This window comes from Barbus barbus (assembly GCF_936440315.1).
Source record: "Barbus barbus genome assembly, chromosome: 7".
NCBI lineage: Eukaryota > Metazoa > Chordata > Actinopteri > Cypriniformes > Cyprinidae > Barbus > Barbus barbus.
In genome coordinates, this window is record NC_136735.1 from 7549797 (window position 1) to 7568489 (window position 18693).

General features: G+C 35.1%; 1 protein-coding gene across 1 annotated transcript in view; it reads left to right on the top strand.

Moving 5' to 3' along the window:
• Nucleotides 1–16013, top strand: part of LOC306873237 (protein jagged-1a-like) — a 29436-nt gene extending 13423 nt beyond the window's left edge. The window contains exons 10-26 of the mRNA XM_079422363.1: nt 99–212; nt 1062–1108; nt 2398–2571; nt 2664–2814; nt 6475–6639; nt 6734–6847; nt 6945–7058; nt 7581–7694; nt 7778–7894; nt 8422–8449; nt 9211–9296; nt 9424–9537; nt 10554–10663; nt 10755–10979; nt 11098–11229; nt 12149–12302; nt 13441–16013. Of these exons, the coding sequence (XP_079278489.1) occupies nt 99–212; nt 1062–1108; nt 2398–2571; nt 2664–2814; nt 6475–6639; nt 6734–6847; nt 6945–7058; nt 7581–7694; nt 7778–7894; nt 8422–8449; nt 9211–9296; nt 9424–9537; nt 10554–10663; nt 10755–10979; nt 11098–11229; nt 12149–12302; nt 13441–13994 (2513 nt within the window). The 3' untranslated portion in view covers nt 13995–16013. The remainder of the gene's footprint in view (nt 1–98; nt 213–1061; nt 1109–2397; nt 2572–2663; nt 2815–6474; nt 6640–6733; nt 6848–6944; nt 7059–7580; nt 7695–7777; nt 7895–8421; nt 8450–9210; nt 9297–9423; nt 9538–10553; nt 10664–10754; nt 10980–11097; nt 11230–12148; nt 12303–13440) is intronic.
• The last annotated feature ends 2680 nt before the right edge of the window (nt 16014–18693 follow it).

The following is an 18693-nucleotide window of genomic DNA, read 5'->3' on the forward strand; positions in this document are numbered from 1 at the left end:
CACAAATTCCTCAGGGACGCTTGGCTGCGTGCGTATCAGTCTGATTAGACTGATTTAGACTGCACTCATGCTGATTTCTTTTGTCATTTTTGGCTCAGATGCTAATGAGTGCGAGGAAAGCCCGTGCGTCAATGCCCACTCCTGCCGGAATCTGATTGGCGGATACTTTTGCGAGTGCCTCCCTGGTTGGATGGGCCAGAATTGCGACATCAGTAAGTATTTCACGGTTTCAAATGAATGCAGTCAGAGTTTGAATTATTAGGAGCTCTAAAAGAAGTTCAGATGTTTGCATATCATATAGCAGTGTCGCAGAGAAATGAATGAGAAATGAATTACTGTAATTTTCCATTGAAAAAGTAAAGTAAGGGATTATTCTTAATTTTTCTGTAATTTAATTACAGTTACTTCTGATGTAACTGCATTAAATACTTTATAGACTATAGAACAATGTTCTATAAAACAATGGTGGAATTAAAGAATATTATATCTAATGTTAAAATGTATTTTTTAAATGTAACCTTCCCTTAAACCTGTTGGTCAGTTAAAATTTCATATATATATATAAAAAAATTTTTTTGAAAGAATTAAAAAGCAGTTTTTATGTCTATCCTTGTATTGTTCAGCTGAAATGTAATTAGAAGCTTGTAATTATTTACTTTTTTAGAGTTGTTAAATAAAACTATTAAAAATGTTTTAAATGACCAAATTAAATGACCAGACATTTAATTTTTGTCTGATTGATAATAAATCAAAAACAACTGAAATAGACTTACTGAAGGACTGAACCTGAGAAATATTTAGATATCAGAATATCAAAGATTTGGCAAATGCATTGCCACTTGTTTATTCAATATTTTGACTAATTTTATTAGCTTTCAGCTGCTAAAAGTGTCTAGTATTCTCAGCCATCTCTGTTTCACCTGGTTAAAACTCAAGATTTTCTCCCGAAAATGCAAATAAGAGTGCAGACTCTGTCTGGGCCTGATATGGAGCCTGATCTTGCTTTCTTGGCGTGATTTCTGTAATGTGAACTGATATTTTGATGGGTTCCCCCCCCGCAGATGTCAACGACTGCCACGGACAGTGTCTTAACGGAGGACTGTGTAAGGTAAGGCCTCAAATGTTTTCCAGCGCTTTTGGCAGATGTGAAAACCCCCCAGACCCGCTTTCTCCATTTCTGTCACCTCCATCCATTCCTGTTTAAAAATAGCAGAAGCTGAGTCATGTTTTGGAGAATGAACATAAAGACAAAAGTGAGTGAGTTTGTGAAACGATCGGATTACCATAAACATTCTTGTCTCCTGCCCTTGTCTCCTATTCATTGTTTTTTCGCTCTCTCTGTATACTTTGCTCACTCTGGTTCAGCGCTGTAGTCCAGGCTGAGTGGTGTACAGCTGGAATGCATTAGGACATTGTCTGAGCCAGTTAGCTATCAAAACACAGCAAGGAAAGACCTAATCAGTCCTGACAATCCCGTGTTTGATTTGATCAAATGAAACATGCTGTAATGGACTCCAGGTTATTAGTCCCTTATAGAAAGTACTAGGGGTGAGCGATATTGTCTTTGTATAAACTTCACAAAGTTTTGTTTGATTTATGCTTAAAAGAAAAACTATTTGTCAGTGGGCCAAGTAAATAAAATTCAAGATGTATTCTATGAAAGAATGTTGTTTCTTACATAGTTTTGCTCCTCAAGTAAATTAATCTTGTATTAAGGATGTTTTTAGACATTTTTGCTTTAAAACAAGATTTTAATTTAATAATTTAAAGGACTTGTAGTTATTTAATTATATTATTAATGATTATTAATACTTATTTTACTGTATAGCACAGAAAAGTAATAATTATAATAGTAATTTTTATTGTTGATGTTATTAATATATTGTATAGAAAGTAAGAATTCAGAAAATCTATAAATTATTAAATAATATTATTCATAATTATTGTCAAAATCATATTATTAATAACAATAATAGTATAGTAATTTTTGTTAATATTATTAAATTTTACTCAGTTTGAAATAATAAAAAATAATATATTATTATTATGATGATTATTATGTATGGATTAGTGTCAATTATATTATTAATGATTGTTAATATTAATAATATTAATTTAAAAAAATCTTACTGTATAGCAAGGATGAATTGTTATTATTAATATTAATAACAATTATAATAATTATTATTACCAGAATTAAGAAAACACAGTAATTATTATGTATCATCTTCGATATGAAAAATGGCAACAAACCAATGATTTTATTTCACAGTATATTCAATTATTATTATTTCATGCTGATTTTTGTAATATTTGTTTTTTAGATAAATATACCATTGTACCGCCCATTCCTAATGTCTCTCTCTCTCTCTCGCTCTCTCTTTGTCTGTCTGTCAGGATCTGGTGAATGGATATCGATGTGTGTGCGCAGCAGGCTTTGCAGGTGAGCACTGTGAGCGAGACGTGGACGAGTGTGACAGTCGACCCTGTCTCAATGGCGGACGCTGCCAGGACGCTGTCAACGGATTCCAGTGTCTGTGTCCACCTGGTTTCTCAGGTGCCACGTGTCAGGTGAGCTCCAAAACCTTTTCTGGTCATTAATGATTTGTTGTAAATGTGCCTAAATGAACCTTGTGAGCAAGTGTGTGTGATTTTGTCTTCAGCTGGATATAGACTACTGTGAGAGCGGCCCGTGTCAGAACGGAGCTCAGTGTTTTAGCCTGGCCTCAGATTACTACTGTAAATGTCCCGAAGACTACGAAGGCAAAAACTGCTCCCAACTTAAAGACCACTGCCTCATCACACCATGCCAAGGTAGGTTACCCAGAAAATACAGTAGTATATCAATATATGGCTCATAATATTATATATATATATATATATACACACACAGTATATATGAAGAATTGCAAATATATATATATATATATATATTGATTAGGTTAAAAAGAACTAACAATACAGCTATCTAACACAATAAAAACATGATAAAAAACATGATTTTTGAAAATTAAAAAAACAGAGTTGTCTGTTTTTGCAAATAAATTCTTTGTATATATATATTAGTGCTGTCAAATGATTAATCGCGATTAATCACATCCAAAATTAAAATACAAATTTAAATATTAATCAAAGATAACACAAGTAAAAACAACATGCAGTTTTTGAATGAAGTTGTTTATTATTAAGGGAAAACAAAATCCAAACCCACATGGCCCTGTGTGAAAAAGTGCTTGCCCCCTAAACCTAATAACTGGTTGGACCACCCTTAGCAGCAACAACTGCAATCAAGCGTTTGCGATAACTTGCAATGAGTCTGTTACAGTGCTGTGGAGGAATTTTGGCCCACTCATCTTGGCAGAATTGTTGTAATTCAGCCACATTGGAGGGTTTTCGAGCATGAACCGCCTTTTTAAGGTCATGCCACAGCATCTCAATAGGATTCAGGTCAGGACTTTGACTAGGCCACTCCAAAGTCTTCATTTAGTTTTTCTTCAGCCATTCAGAGGTGGATTTGCTGGTGTGTTTTGGATCATTGTCCTGCTGCAGAACTCAGGTTTGCTTCAGCTTGAGGTCACGAACATTGTCCTTCAGGATTTTTTTGGTAGAGAGCTGAATTCATGGTTCCTTTTATCACAGCAAGTCTTCCAGGTCCTGAAGCAGCAAAACAGCCCCAGACCATCACACTACCACCACCATATTTTACTGTTGGTATGATGTTCTTTTTCTGAAATGCTGTGTTACTTTTACGCCAGATGTAATGGGACACACACCTTCCAAAAAGTCCAACTTTTGTCTCGTCAGTCCACAGAGTATTTTCCCAAAAGTCTTGGGGATCATCAAGATGTTTTCTGGCATTTATTAAGATAAAACTGAGACGAGCCTTTATGTTATTTTTGCTCAGCAGCGGTTTTCGTCTTGGAACTCTGCCATGCAGGCCATTTTGCCCAGTCTCTTTCTTATGGTGGAGTCATGAACACTGACCTTAACTGAGGCAAGTGAGGCCTGCTGTTCTTTAGATGTTGTGGGGTCTTTTGTGACCTCTTGGATGAGTCGTCGCTGCGCTCTTGGGGTTATTTTGGTCGGCCGGCCACTCCTGGGAAGGTTCACCACTGTTCCATGTTTTCGTCATTTCTGGATAATGGCTCTTACTGTGGTTCGCTGGAGTCCCAAAGCTTTAGAAATGGCTTTATAACATTTTCCAGACTGATAGATCTCAATTACTTTCTCTCTCATTTGTTCCTGAATTTCTTTGGATCTCAACATGATGTGTAGCTTTTCAGGATCTTTTGGTCTACTTCACTTCGCCAGGCAGGTCTTATTTAAGTGATTTCTTGATTGCGAACAGGTGTGGCAGTAATCAGGCCTGGGTGTCTGCTAGAGAAACTGAACTCAGGTGTGATAAACCACAGTTATGGTTTAACGCGGGGGTGGGGGGGCAAACACTTTCTCACACAGGGCCATGTGGGTTTTGGATTTTGTTTTCCCTTCATAAAAAAACCCTTAATTTAAAAACTGCATGTTGTGTTTACTTGTGTTATCTTTGATTCATATTTAAATTAGTTTGATGATTTGAAACATTAAAGTGTGACAAACATGCAAATAAATAAAAAATCAGGAGGGGGGCCAACTCTTTTTCACTCCACTGTATATTTTGAAAATATTTACATGTATTTACATGTCTATATTTATATTCATATAATTTATATTATTTAAAAAATTTATTTAATATATAAAGAAAATTTTTATGAAATATATACATGCATGTGTGTATTTATATATAAATAATAAATATACACAGTACACACACATATATTATGTAAACAAAAACGTTTATTTTGGATGTTATTAATCGCGATTAATCATTTGACAGCACTAATATATATAATTTATTAATGAATTATTATTATTTATTTTTTTTATGAATAAGATTGAAAATTATTTTATCTTTATTTCATTTAAATTATTTATTTCACTTTATAGAAAATACATGGGATTTTTACTTCTTTGTTACTTCTTTTATTTATTTATTTCTCAAACCTGATCTAGTTGGTTTGCTGTCGATGAAAGATATCCGTTGAAAATCCGTGTTAGCTCTAGAGTCCTGAAGTCTCCAGCTTTATTATGTGCTAATCGGCACTCTCAGACTCCAGATCGCGAGCCTCATGTGCGGGTGGTAAGATTATCTGGTTAGGCACATTCTGAGGCTTTAATGGCCACTGGAAATAGAAGTCCGGTCTTTATTTAGTCAGCGCAGCTGTAAGACTATCCTCATCTCAAGGCCTCGGCGCGTTTGATGCCGTGCCATTGTGTACGCCGTAGCGTTAGCAATAGCTAACTCTAGTCTATTGGTCTCCCGAGCTGGAGCACCATGGTAACAGCTAGGATATCGTTACACCACACATATGCTAACCCAAAGAGTATACCGAGAGGGGAAAACCCACCGCTAGTCAGACTACATGACGACTTCGCTAATTCTTAGCATGCCGCTGTCTGCTCTCATCATAGCTGTCAGTGACATATTTGGATGAAGGCAGATTCCCATTGTGATGGAAACCCTGGAAATATTTTCAAATTTTATTTAAAAGTCATGTTAATTCTAAGATATGATCAGTTCTAAAATATTTCAAATTGCACAAATGGCTTTAAAAGTCATGGAAAGTCATTGCTCAGATGACTTTTTGCTTTTTAAATAAGTTTATCTTGTTTAAGGATGTTTAGGTGTTTTTTCTCTAAAACAAGACTAAGTAAAAATACTTGTTAATTATGAAATTGTATTACTAATGATTATTAATTAATAATATTAATAATGGTTTTACTGTATAGCAAGTAAGAAGAGATAACATAGCTAACTTATTTACTGTAAAACAAGAATTTAAGAAAATATAAAAATATATTAATTATTACTTGAATAAATTATTAAAACTTAATAATTAATGTTATTGTTATTATTGGTAATGTTGACAATTATATTGATAATTATATTTAATTTTCTTAATCAGCATAAAATAGTAGTAATAATAATAATATATTAATAATTAGCAACTATATTATTATTATATTTAATTATTTATTATACAATGTAATCATTATTTTTATTACTATTATTATTACTACTACTACTAATAATATAATAATAATTTCTAACTATATATTATTAATAATAATTAAGATTATAATAAAAAAATTATTATCAACATTAATACTATTAATTCTATAATAGTATATATATAAAAAAAATAATAATAATAATAAGTATTATTTTTTAATTCTATAAAATTAATAATAATAATGATATAGTTATATTATTATTATTATTAGGAATGCCATGGAGATAAATCTAGCTAAAACCAGCTTCTGTATGTTTTCTAGCTGGTCTGAATGACTAGTAGTTGGTGGACTTCTGACCAACTCTAGATTAAGGATTTTGAGCAGAAGGACTCTTGATGACTCAATCCTCATTTTTTCTCGCAGTGATTGACAGCTGCACGGTTGCCGTGGCGTCTAATAGCACTCCGGGCGGCATGCGGCTCATCTCCTCTAACGTTTGTGGTCCTCACGGCCGCTGTCGAAGTCACGCCGGAGGGCACTTCAGCTGCGAGTGTCAGGAGGGATTCACCGGCACGTACTGCCATGAGAGTAAGCCCGGTTCCTATCCCAGTGTCCTTTGCTGTCGTTAGATTCAACGCCTCCCAGACTTTTCAACATCGGTTCTCTCACTCTTTACTCTCAGATATCAACGACTGTGAAAGTAGTCCCTGCCGTAACGGCGGTACTTGCATTGATAAAATCAACGTGTACCAGTGCATCTGTGCTGATGGCTGGGAGGGACACAACTGTGAGAGCGGTGAGAGTACATTTCACCTTTGAATATCATGCAGTTAAAAACACCTCTAATTTCTCTATTATATTGATCGCTAAAATATTGTGTGTTTCCAAAACAGACATTGACGACTGTAGCATGAACCCCTGTCGGGATCGAGGAGTGTGCCGTGATCTGGTCAATGACTTCTACTGCGATTGTGAAAACGGCTGGAAGGGAAAGACCTGTCACTCACGTAAGCCCCGCCACCTCATTTGCATACCAGTATAAGTGGTGATAAGTATTACTATATATTTTAAGGTGATAAGTATTATAAAAGTGTCTTAATTTGTGTCAGTTAATCATCATGGCACATCCACATCCTGGCATGAATTATATGATGATTTGTAAATCATGTTAATTTATAAAATCTTGAAATGTCCGGTGTTATTTCATGAAAATTTTATTTTTCTAGTTATGCTCAGATTTAAAATATTTCAAATTGCACAAATGGCTGGAAAAGTCATTTGTGAAAAGTCAAAAAGTCAGATGACTTTTTGCTTTTCAAATGAATATTTTTGCTTTAAATAAGACTAAATTACAAAATACTCATTAATAATTATGAAATTGTTTATAATGATTATTAATTAAAAATGTCAACACAATTGATACTTATTTTACTGTATAGCAAAAATTAATTAATGATTACCTATAAGTATGCAGTAAATGATTTGAATGTAGTCCATTAGTCTGACAGCTGATTTCTTCTTGTTTATAGGTGAGAGCCAATGTGACGAGGCCACTTGTAACAACGGGGGCACGTGCTCTGACGAAGGTGACTCATTTAAGTGCATGTGTGCTCCTGGATGGGAAGGAGCTACCTGTAACATAGGTGAGCCGCTAACAACCTGGCTGAGCATTTTTGTGAACTGGCCTCTGAATCAGTTTCTAAAGCTTTTCCCCTTCACTCCACAGCGAAGAACAGCAGCTGCCTGCCGAACCCCTGCGAGAACGGAGCCACGTGTGTCGTGACGGGTGACAGCTTCACCTGTGTCTGCAAAGAAGGCTGGGAGGGGCTCACCTGCAGCCAGAGTACGGCAAAACTTCCTGTTCCACTTCCTTACTACTTCCTGTCTTGACTCCTGTCTACCTCCTGTTTCCAACTCTCACCTACTGCTGCTTAAGGTTCTCTTCCCAACTATATACTCATTGGATAGCTCCTTAAAGCTGAAGTGTGTCATTTAGCGGCCACTAGCGTCATCATTATACTTGTCTCTGGATAGGAGAATTTATTTTAACATACAAAAAAATGACACACGTCGCCTTTACCTTCATTTGCAGAACTCTGGGTTTTTCTAAATGAGCACAGAAAATGCCTTGAATAGTAGAGTCTGATGAGTAGTTTCTGCTGAAATATTATATTCAGGTGGGATTATGATCTGCATTTATAACTATGGTGAAATGATTGCGACTGATCTCCTGGTTGACTATAATGTGAATTATATACAGTTGTGCATGTGAACCTGTTGATTTCAGTCCAACGTGACAATAATCTTCAGATGAATGTTTCTGTTTTCGAATACCATTTAATAACAAAATGTTTGATGTTTTATTTACAGATTCCAATGATTGCAACCCACAACCATGGTAAGCTTCATTTTAAGTTAATACATTTTGTTGTTGCTTTCAGATTTAATTTAATTTAATTTAATTTTGAATTTAATAAATTTTAAAGCATTATTAAAAGATCTTTTTCAATTATAAAACAATTTAATAATATAAAAATAAATATAATCAGCAATATTTACCTACATATATTTTTAAACCATTTTAATGTATGAAATACAGTACAAATTAAGCACAGTGAATAGTATATATATATATATATATATATATATATTTAAAAAAAAATATATATATATATATATATATAGATAAAATAAGCTTAATTTCAATTCAATAAATTATGCTGATGCCTTCAAGTCATGTGGGAACGATCACATTTATGAAATACACACACATAAAGAATATATTTGAAAAGTATTTATTTGAGTCCTGAACCTGATAAATTTTAATGATAGAATCATGGCCTAACTTTTTATTATTATTATTATTTTTATTTTTATTTTTTTTATTTATTATTATTCTCTGTGGGTGCACAAGAAAAAAAAGGAAATTAATTTTGAAGAAATCATAAATATTAATAAACTAACGTTTTCTTGCAGTACCACTAAAAAGATTTCTGTGTTTGTCAACAAGTGGAAAAGATAGGAAGAAATTTGAATGAAATCAATTTACTGTATTTTACGACATAACTTGAAACTGAATTTCCCAGGAGTACTTGAAGGCAGCATGTGTCCTGATAAACTTTGACCCCGTATCTCATTGTGTATGTGATGTGTGTGCAGCTATAACAGCGGGACGTGTGTGGACGGTGATAACTGGTACCGCTGCGAGTGTGCCAGTGGATTCGCGGGGCCGGACTGTCGCATCAGTAAGTGATTAATGCTTCATCAGTGTGTTGTTAGGTTGTAGCTAAATGAATACAATATAAATAGTCATATTGACACATAAGATGGTGATTATACAGTGGTTTTAAACATGCGTGTCACACCCCACAGACATCAATGAGTGTCAGTCGTCTCCCTGTGCGTTCGGTTCCACGTGTGTCGATGAAATTAACGGCTACCGCTGCCTGTGTCCACCTGGCAGAACCGGGCCCAGGTGTCAGGAAGGTACATGGTCCATGCATGCTGTTTAATATTAATATTATTAGTCATGCAGCTATTGCTCATACAGAATTCAAACTTAAGTATTAAACCATTACAGAGTTGATACTTCAAATCATGCATTCATTAGGAGAACATTTCTGTCCCCTAGAGAATCATTTATTTGTTGTTTTCTAGATTTTAAGGATGTATTATAGTAGCTTTTAAACTTTTGATTGTATCTATTGTTAGTATTATGGTGCAATTTTTTGTTTTTTTCATCTTTTATCTAGATTTAAAGGATATATTATAATAGTTTTTGAACTTTTTACTGTGACTGTTATGTTAATTGTATTATGTTTTTTTTTTATCATGAGCTCAGAGTTGGTTTGGTTTTGGTTTTAATTGTTTTAATAATTCAGTATTTTAAATCATTATAAAATGTACAAATGTGACCCTGGAGCACAAGATCTTGTTCCATGAAGATATTTTGTAAATTTCCTTTCATAAATATATCAAAACTTAATTTTTGATTAGTAATATGTATTGCTAAGGACTTCATTTGGACAACTTTAAAGGTGATTTTCTCAATATTTAGATTTTTTTGAACCCTCAGATTCCAGATTTTCAAATAGCTGTATCAGCCAAATATTGTCCAATCATAACAAACCATACATCAATGAAAAGCTTATTTATGATGTATAAATCTCAATTTTGAAAAATTGACCCTTATGGTTTTGTGGTCCAGGGTCAAATAATAAATTTAGTCATTTTAATTCAGAAGCAATTAATTTTCTTAATTAAAGGTCACCATACATTACAACTTATTGTAATTAGCAAGATCAATGCTTACTTTTCTTTCTCAAAAACCTGAAATATCATTAACATCACAAACTGTGAATAATGGGACAAGCAATACATGTTTTTACATAAATGAACCATAACCATAATTTGGTTTAATTTTTCCAGATTTCAATAGTCAAAAGTAGAGAGTATAAAATGTAAATGTAGCATGATCTTTAAAACAGCTTGTTTTTTCTCAGTCACCGGACGTCCGTGTGTGGTCGGGGGTCGGATCGCTGTAGATGGAGCAAAGTGGGCTGAAGACTGTAACACCTGTTACTGTCACAGGGGGATTGTCAGCTGTACAAAGGTATGTCATCGTGAGCCTGTGTGTTGTATGGACAGAAGTTAATAGCGATGCATAATTGTTTCTTAATTGGCTTCCTTCATCTCTTCGACAGCTGTGGTGTGGCCCTAAACCTTGCCGTATGCTTGGCTCGGGACGAGACGACTGTCCTCTGGGACAGCTGTGTGTGCCGGTGCGAGACGAGCAGTGTTTCGTGAAGCCCTGCTCCTCACAGGGCGAGTGCTGGTCTGCTCACTGGCCGGCCGTGAGGGCTCGCTGTCACCCCGAGAGCGACTGCGCTAACATCACCTTCACCTTCAACAAGGACACCATGCCACAGGTGAGGACACTTGGACTGGTATTTAACGTCTGCTGGTAGGGTTGAGTGATTGCATATATTGGATTAATGCACACATTTTGAAATGTTTTCTGATGTGTATTTTTGTTTTGGTTCTCAGGGAGTGACGGTGGAGCAGGTGTGTCGTGAGCTGAGGCATCTGTATATGGCTAAAAACGTTTCGGCTGAATTTTCCATCTCTATGAGCTGTGAACTCTCTTCTGCCGCCAATAATGAGATCCATGTAGCCATCGTAAGTCACATTCATGCAGTATTTCATTGACTAGAAATAGCTTTTTGTAGTGCAGTTTTAATATCCTTATAGTATTGAAGAATGACTGGAAAAGGTTTTATTGTCTAAAAGGTGTAGAAATATTATATTTATCTTATGTTTGTTTATTATATTATTTTAATTGATATTATACATTTTATTTTTTGTATTTTATTATAATTTATATTATTTACACTAATCATTTAAATCTGCTTTAATTCAATAATAGCTTTCAAGCTTCAGTCGTAAAAAATGTTTTAATATTTTTTATTTAAATTAGTGCTGTCAAACGATTAATCACATCCAAAATATAAGTTTTGGTTTACATAATATGTGTGTACTTTGTATATTTATTATGTATATATAAATACACACACATACAGCATATATTTTGAAAATATGTACATGTATTTACATGTATATATTTATATTCATATAATCTATATAATATATAAATATACTTAATATATAAACATAAAATTTTTCTGAAATATATAAATGCATGTGTGTGTATTTATATATACATAATAAATATACATAGTACACACACATATATTATGTACACAAAAACTTTTATTTTGGGGTGCGATTAATCATTTGACAGCACTAATTTAAATATTTTGTTCAATTGTATTTTATTATTATAATTTTTTTTTAATTTTAATAATAGCTTACAAGCTTCAGCTGTAAAAAATATTTATGTTGATGCATTTCAAAGGAAATATTGTGCATGTTTTTTATTATATTATTTTATTATATATTATGGTGTTGTATTATATTTGTTATTATTTTAACACCCCATGCATTTAGTTCTGCTTTAATTTAATAACAGCTGCTTCAGTCATAAAAAGAAACAAACTATTTAAGGATTATTTTTTAAAGGAAATATTGTGTTTTGTAGCATGTGACTGAAGATGGCATTCACGGCCGGGTTCCTGTTAAAGAAATCACAGACAGCATCATTGATCTGGTGAGCAAACACAGCGCGAACAGCTCCATCATCGGCTCCATCGCTGAGGTCCGTGTTCAGCGCAGACAACCGCAGAACCCCAACGGTGAGACACCACAGGAAGTTCTTAACCTTACAGGAAGTAGCTGTAGGTACAAGCGATGGATGCTCTGATTGGAAATACAGCACCATTTTATGCAATTTCAGAGAAAATACATAAATATTGAGATATACACTATCAATCAAAAGTTTAGGGTTGTGAGTTTTTTTTTTTTATTAAAAAAATAATACTTTTATTCAGCAAGGATGCATTAAATTGTTCAAAAGTGAAAGTAAAGACATTTATAATGTTCAAAAGACTTCTATTGCAAATAAATTTGCATTTGGAGATAAAGATGAAGTTCTAAAGGTGAATGCATACCTTGACTCTAGGGGTCAAACAACTAAAAATCAAGTCACAAATCTTGGGGTGATTCTGGAGACAGACCTTAGTTTTAGTAGTCATGTCAAAGCAGTAACTAAATCAGCACAAAAACATTGCAAGAATTAGATGTTTTGTTTCCAGTCAAGACTTGGAGAAACTTGTTCATGCCTTTATCACCAGCAGCGTGGATTATTGTAATGGTCTCCTCACCGGCCTTCCCAAGAAGACCATTAGACAGCTGCAGCTCATCCAGAACACATGCTGTCAGGATTCTGACTAGAACCAGAAAATATGAGCATATCACACCAGTCCTCAGGTCCTTACACTGGCTTCCAGTTACATTTAGGATTGATTTTAAAGTACTTTTTCTCGTTTATAAATCACTCAATGGCCTAGGACCTAAATATATTGCTGATATGCTCACTGAATATAAACCTAACAGTCCACTCAGATCATTAGGATCGAGTCAGTTAGAAACACCAAGGGTTCACACAAAACAAGGGGAGTCCGCTTTTAGCGATGCATCTTGAAGAATCTTGAAAAATGATTTCCGCAGCACAACTGTTTTCAAAATATTAAAAATTTTTACTGTTTTAACTGAATTTTTAGTCAAATAATTTAGACTTTTGACCAACCCCAAACCTTCATATATAAATATGATTTTTTTGCATTTAATTTTAGCTATTCAGGTAAAACACAAGACTCTTCCGTTTTATTAACGCATATCAAATATAATAAAATGAAAAAATGCACAATGAAGGGATGTGAGATTTTGCCAGCTTGCTTTTATTAATCCGTTTTCATTGGTTCTCTCGTTCAGTAGACTACTTGGTGCCACTGCTGGTGTCCATAGTGACAGCGATCTGGGTTCTGGCGCTGGCGTCGGTGTTCCTGTGGTGCGTGCGGCATCGACGCAAACAAAGCTCCAGCCCCACTGCCATCAACCCCACCGCCCCCTACTCCACGGGAAGCACAGAAGACAACACGGTGAACAACGCCCGCGAGCAGCTCAACCAGATCAAGAACCCCATCGAGAAGAACGCGTCCAACGGCAGCCTGCCGGGAAAAGAGCTGCAATGTGACGTCAAGAACAGCGTCAACGCCAAAATCAGGACGGATTTCTCCAAATCCGCCAGATTAGCGCAGGAAGACTCCAGCAAGCGTCTTCAGAAGGCATGCTTTCCACGTCAGCCGGCCTACATGCTGGTGGACAGGGACGACAGGCTGAGCTCCAACGGCACAGATGTCAGAAATCCACACTGGACTAATAAACGAGACAACAGAGACCTGGAGTCGCAGCACAGAGCTCCGGATTCACAGCCAAGAGATCTGGATGCACAGCACAGCTTGCACAAAATGGAGTATATCGTATAGCGGCCGATGCTAACAATCATTGCTACGCAATGTCAAAAAAGGTCAAGCGAATGAAGACATCTTTCGGAATCAGAGCGCTGACTGTTGACTGTCACGACAAGGCCGGACAGTGTTTGTTCAGACGTTGAGGTCAGACCACAGGCTGGTCCGTTTTATGGCGTCTGAAGAGCCTGAGGACATTGACCTGTGCTGAACTTTTAGCCTAAATCAGAATGTACAGTAATTGGCCAAATCTGCTAATTGTGTGAATCTCACCGAAACATGTCCAGGTCAAATTTCACCCTGAATTCATAGACATCGTTGACACTTGAATGACAATTACAGGGATAGTTCACCCAAAAATGATATTTCTGTCACCATTTACTCAGCCTCAAGTTGTACCATTCTTCTGTTGAACACAAAAGAAAATAATTTGTAGAATGTTGGTAACCAAAATGTTGACGGTACCCATTGACTTCCATAGTATGGGAATAAAATAATATGGAAGTGAATGGGTACCGTCAACTGTTTAGTTACACACAATCTACAAAATATCTCATCTTGTGTTCATAAGAAGAAAGAAACTCGTACAGGTTCTGAACTTGAGGCTGAAAAATCATGACAGATTTTTAATTGTTTGGTGAACTGTCCCTTTAAGCACCTTTTCCATCCAAAAGTGAAATACTGCATTTATATACAGTACAAATACTGTAATACTAAGATTTTTTATGCAAATCAGGATACTGCATAATTAAAATTGCTTGAATTATGCTTTTTCTTCTTTTTTTTGTATTGCACAAAACTGTTATAGTGCTAAACAAAGGTTGTAAAAAATCTAATTTGGGATGAAATTAGACATGGGAATGTTCTTGAGGGTTTGGTGAGTTTCATCCAGTTGTTGAACTGAACTGCATGTGCAGATTGTGTTCAATGTTTATAATGTAGAATTTAATGCACCAGAAATAGTGCATTTCCAAAAATCAATAATGACTGGTGTATCATGTGCTCGAAGATTGTATTTAACTTCTTGACTGGATTTTCTAGCAGTTCATTTTTATTTATTCTGCTCCTTTTTTTTTTTTTTTTACATGTGTACAGGCAGACAGGTCATGCTTAGAATTTACTATCTATATGAAGAAGTTGATTGTCAGTTTAGATATTGTTGTATAGATGACTTTGTACATATTTTCTAATTAATCATTGTGTATATTTGATTCATTAACTTAATAATCGAGAGCCTATCATTTGTTTTTATTTATATGCATTGTTTAGGTTTGAGAATGTGACCGCTTGTGTCCAACCTTTGTATTTTTGGATGGAAAATATTGTCTCTTATTTCTGAAATGCCAAAATAATAGTTTATTTTTTGAAGAATAGGGTGTTTGTTTGTGTCTTAATCCAGAATACAATGTGCAATGTCCGTTTCAGAAAACATGTGCATGACAAATGTGTTTGTAATGTCCTGAGACGTAGGCTAGATGGTTTTCCATCTAGTTTTGATACACACGTTGTCTGTTCAGATACACTTTTATAGAATGTTACTTTAAAACCATTCCTGAATATGTTTAGTATATTTTCTGCTCATAGCTGTGTTAAATGAATTTGGCAGCCCAGGATATCAAACAATGCTTGTCTAGAGTTTTCTGGTAAACCACAGTATTCAAATGTACTTTAACCAAAACGTCTAAAGGGAACGAGCAGTATTAGAAGTGCAATGTTTGTACAGTAATATGAAATATGAAGAAAACAGAACTGAATGTGATACACGAGACGAAAATGAAATCAAAATCACTTAGTAGTAGGCCACTTTTATTAATTGTACATTACAGTTGGACTGCTGGGCTTCTTTGGTTCAGTCCCACTTAATTCTTTGAATTGTTTTGTTTTGTTTATCTTCTTGTGTTTATGAAATCCTTCTATGAAAAAGCAGAACCATGAAAACAGATCATCCTGGGGTTTGTCATACATTTGAATTACATTTCATTCAGTTGTTTACATTAGGATTCCTTAAATCAAATAAAATTTCACTTGAATGCTTTGAAGTTATGAATTCAATTTTTTCTTTTTTCTCAAGGAGTTTTGGTTTTTGTGTCCAAAAAAAAGTAACATTTATCAAATAATATCTATAATTTGAAGCAAACACTGTGGTGTGACTCCTTATCCAGTAATTATATACTACTTATGAAACATTCATGCAAATGCATTGGTCAAAAAGTGTCTTCTTTGAAAATTCTAATGCTGATATATATATGTAATTAAAATAATAAGTGTATCAAATGTAGCTCATGTAGCAAACAGCATAAGAATAATTGTAAATATTTCCTTATATATGCACGATTTAATGTAACCCTGGGTCTGATATCTGACAAGGTGGACACAGCAGTAACCGGTCCCAACAGGGTCCACATTGTGTGAGTCTAGACGTTCAGCTGAGCGCAGCGGGGTGGGCGACCATGTGACAGAGGTTATGAAAGCCCTTCACACTGTCTCTCTCTACAGTCGTGGGAAAGCTGAAGATGCACACCAAAATAGATGGCATGAGACGTGCTTGCCTAACGTGTTTGCAAAGGCATCGCACAAAGAACGTCTTCATCTAGATCTCTACCTCCAATCAGCTTTTCTTTGAAAACCGAGCAGTGACCCCTTCTCCACAGGCCTGATTCACTAAAGCATTTAACGTGCAAAACGTTGTTTTTAGAAGCTAAAATGAACGAAATGCACTGATCATTTATCATATCACTGAAATTACACATACAGAAAGTATTTGGAGACAGTGGCGGTTCTAGACCACAGTAACTGGGGGGGGGGCACTTGTGATTTTAGGAGGCATACTTTAACATCTTAACCAGTGTTAGGGAGTAACTAGTTACATGTAATGGCATTACGTACAGCAATTTAATTACAAAATAAAGGTAACTGTGATCCGTTACAGTTACTGAGAAAAAAATATGTTAAATTACAGTTACTTATGAAAATGTTAAGGGATTACAAAAGGGGTTACATCTGAATATTTCTTGTAATAATATTTACAATTTCTGAACGCTGATAACACGCTGGAAGGTCTCCCTCCTCTTTAGCCCAGAGGACACGACATCTGTGAGTCCAACAAGAATGTCAAATTTGGACTCGTCTGACCAGTAACCTATTACATTTACAAAGTAACCTTTCCAACACTGGTCTTACCGTACTTACAGGATTACTTCATGTCATTTTTCATTGTCATGTATCAATCTCTAGAAGAACAGCATATAAGCATATAGGGCTAAAAGTTGCCTAATGTTAGCGTAAACTATTAACTATGCACATCATAAACCTGTCTTTTTAGGCAATTACCAGATTTGGTGTCATGTCATAAACAATTAATTCGGCTTAATTTGTATTTAAAGTGATTACAATCTAATAAGAACATTGTAAATTACTAATATCGCTTTCATTTTTGAGGTTATTCAAACAGTGAATAAATAATAAGTTAGCAAAGAGCATTTATATTATCAAAGAGCATGATAACTGACTTACATCTAGCGTGAGTTTAGCACTCTAAAAATAATCACTGAAGCTGTCTACGCTGTCTATTAATCTCTTACTTCATAAGCACTTCTTCATTTTGTTGTTTATGACAGAATTCACGAGACTGCAGTATTAAGTCAGAGAGCTGCACACACTAAACAAAACTCCAGCGTTTCAGCGTTGACTCATCTGAATGCCTCTGATTAGCCATTGCATTCATAACCTCAACAGAATTGTGTGTGATTGGTTATCCGCAGTGCTGTAAAAATGCTTGAAAAGAAATGTGACGCAACCTGAGCAGATTGACACTTTCATTTAATATTTACTTTATTCGCGACAGCCATAATAGATTTAGTTAAAGGGGTGGTTGATTGCAATTTCACTTTTTTAACGTTAGTTAGTGCGTAATGTTGCTGTTTGAGCATAACTGCATGACCATTTCGCTGACTTCAAAGCCCAAGAAATGGGTTAGGCTGAAGCAAAGTTTGAAACTTGACTTGGCCACCCTCTTGAACACTAATGGCTCCATCACGTTAACAAATTTGTCACGGTAACTGGACTCAGTGTTCGCTTCAGAACAACACAGCGGCGCGTTCAACTGCCAGCCAGGGCTGAGGTGATGTAACATGAGCTTCCTAAAGGAGTTTTATCGTCATTTGTTCTCTAAAAGCATGTTAGAAACCGATCTGTGTGTGTTTGCACTGTAAGGAGAGCGATTCCAGAGCAGAAGGTTGGAAAGTACAAAGCATTTAATGCTAAGAGACGCTTGCACTCAAATTTAGCCACAAAAACACTAGCTCCGGTTCAAAACCCAGTGAGATACCTACACAAGCAGTATTTAAAGATAGCATGGACACATTCCCAACACAAAGATTGTTTTAAACGGTAGAAATCAAAATAATGCATCGTTTTGGCTAAATTGCAAGGCTTTCATGGAGTAGCCTATGCAATCCCATAATGCATTGCGCTCGGGTCACTGGAAACATCATTAGAGATGGTCAAGGAAGCAGGAGAAATGTTGACTATACAACCCGAATTCCGGAAATGTTGGGATATTTTTTTAAATTTGAATAAAACGAAAACTAAAAGAAATTCAAATCACATGAGCCAATATTACATAGACATAGAGACAACATAGAGTACATAACAAATGCTTAAACTGAGAAATTTTGCAATTTTATTAACAAAATGAGCTCATTTCAAATTTGATGCC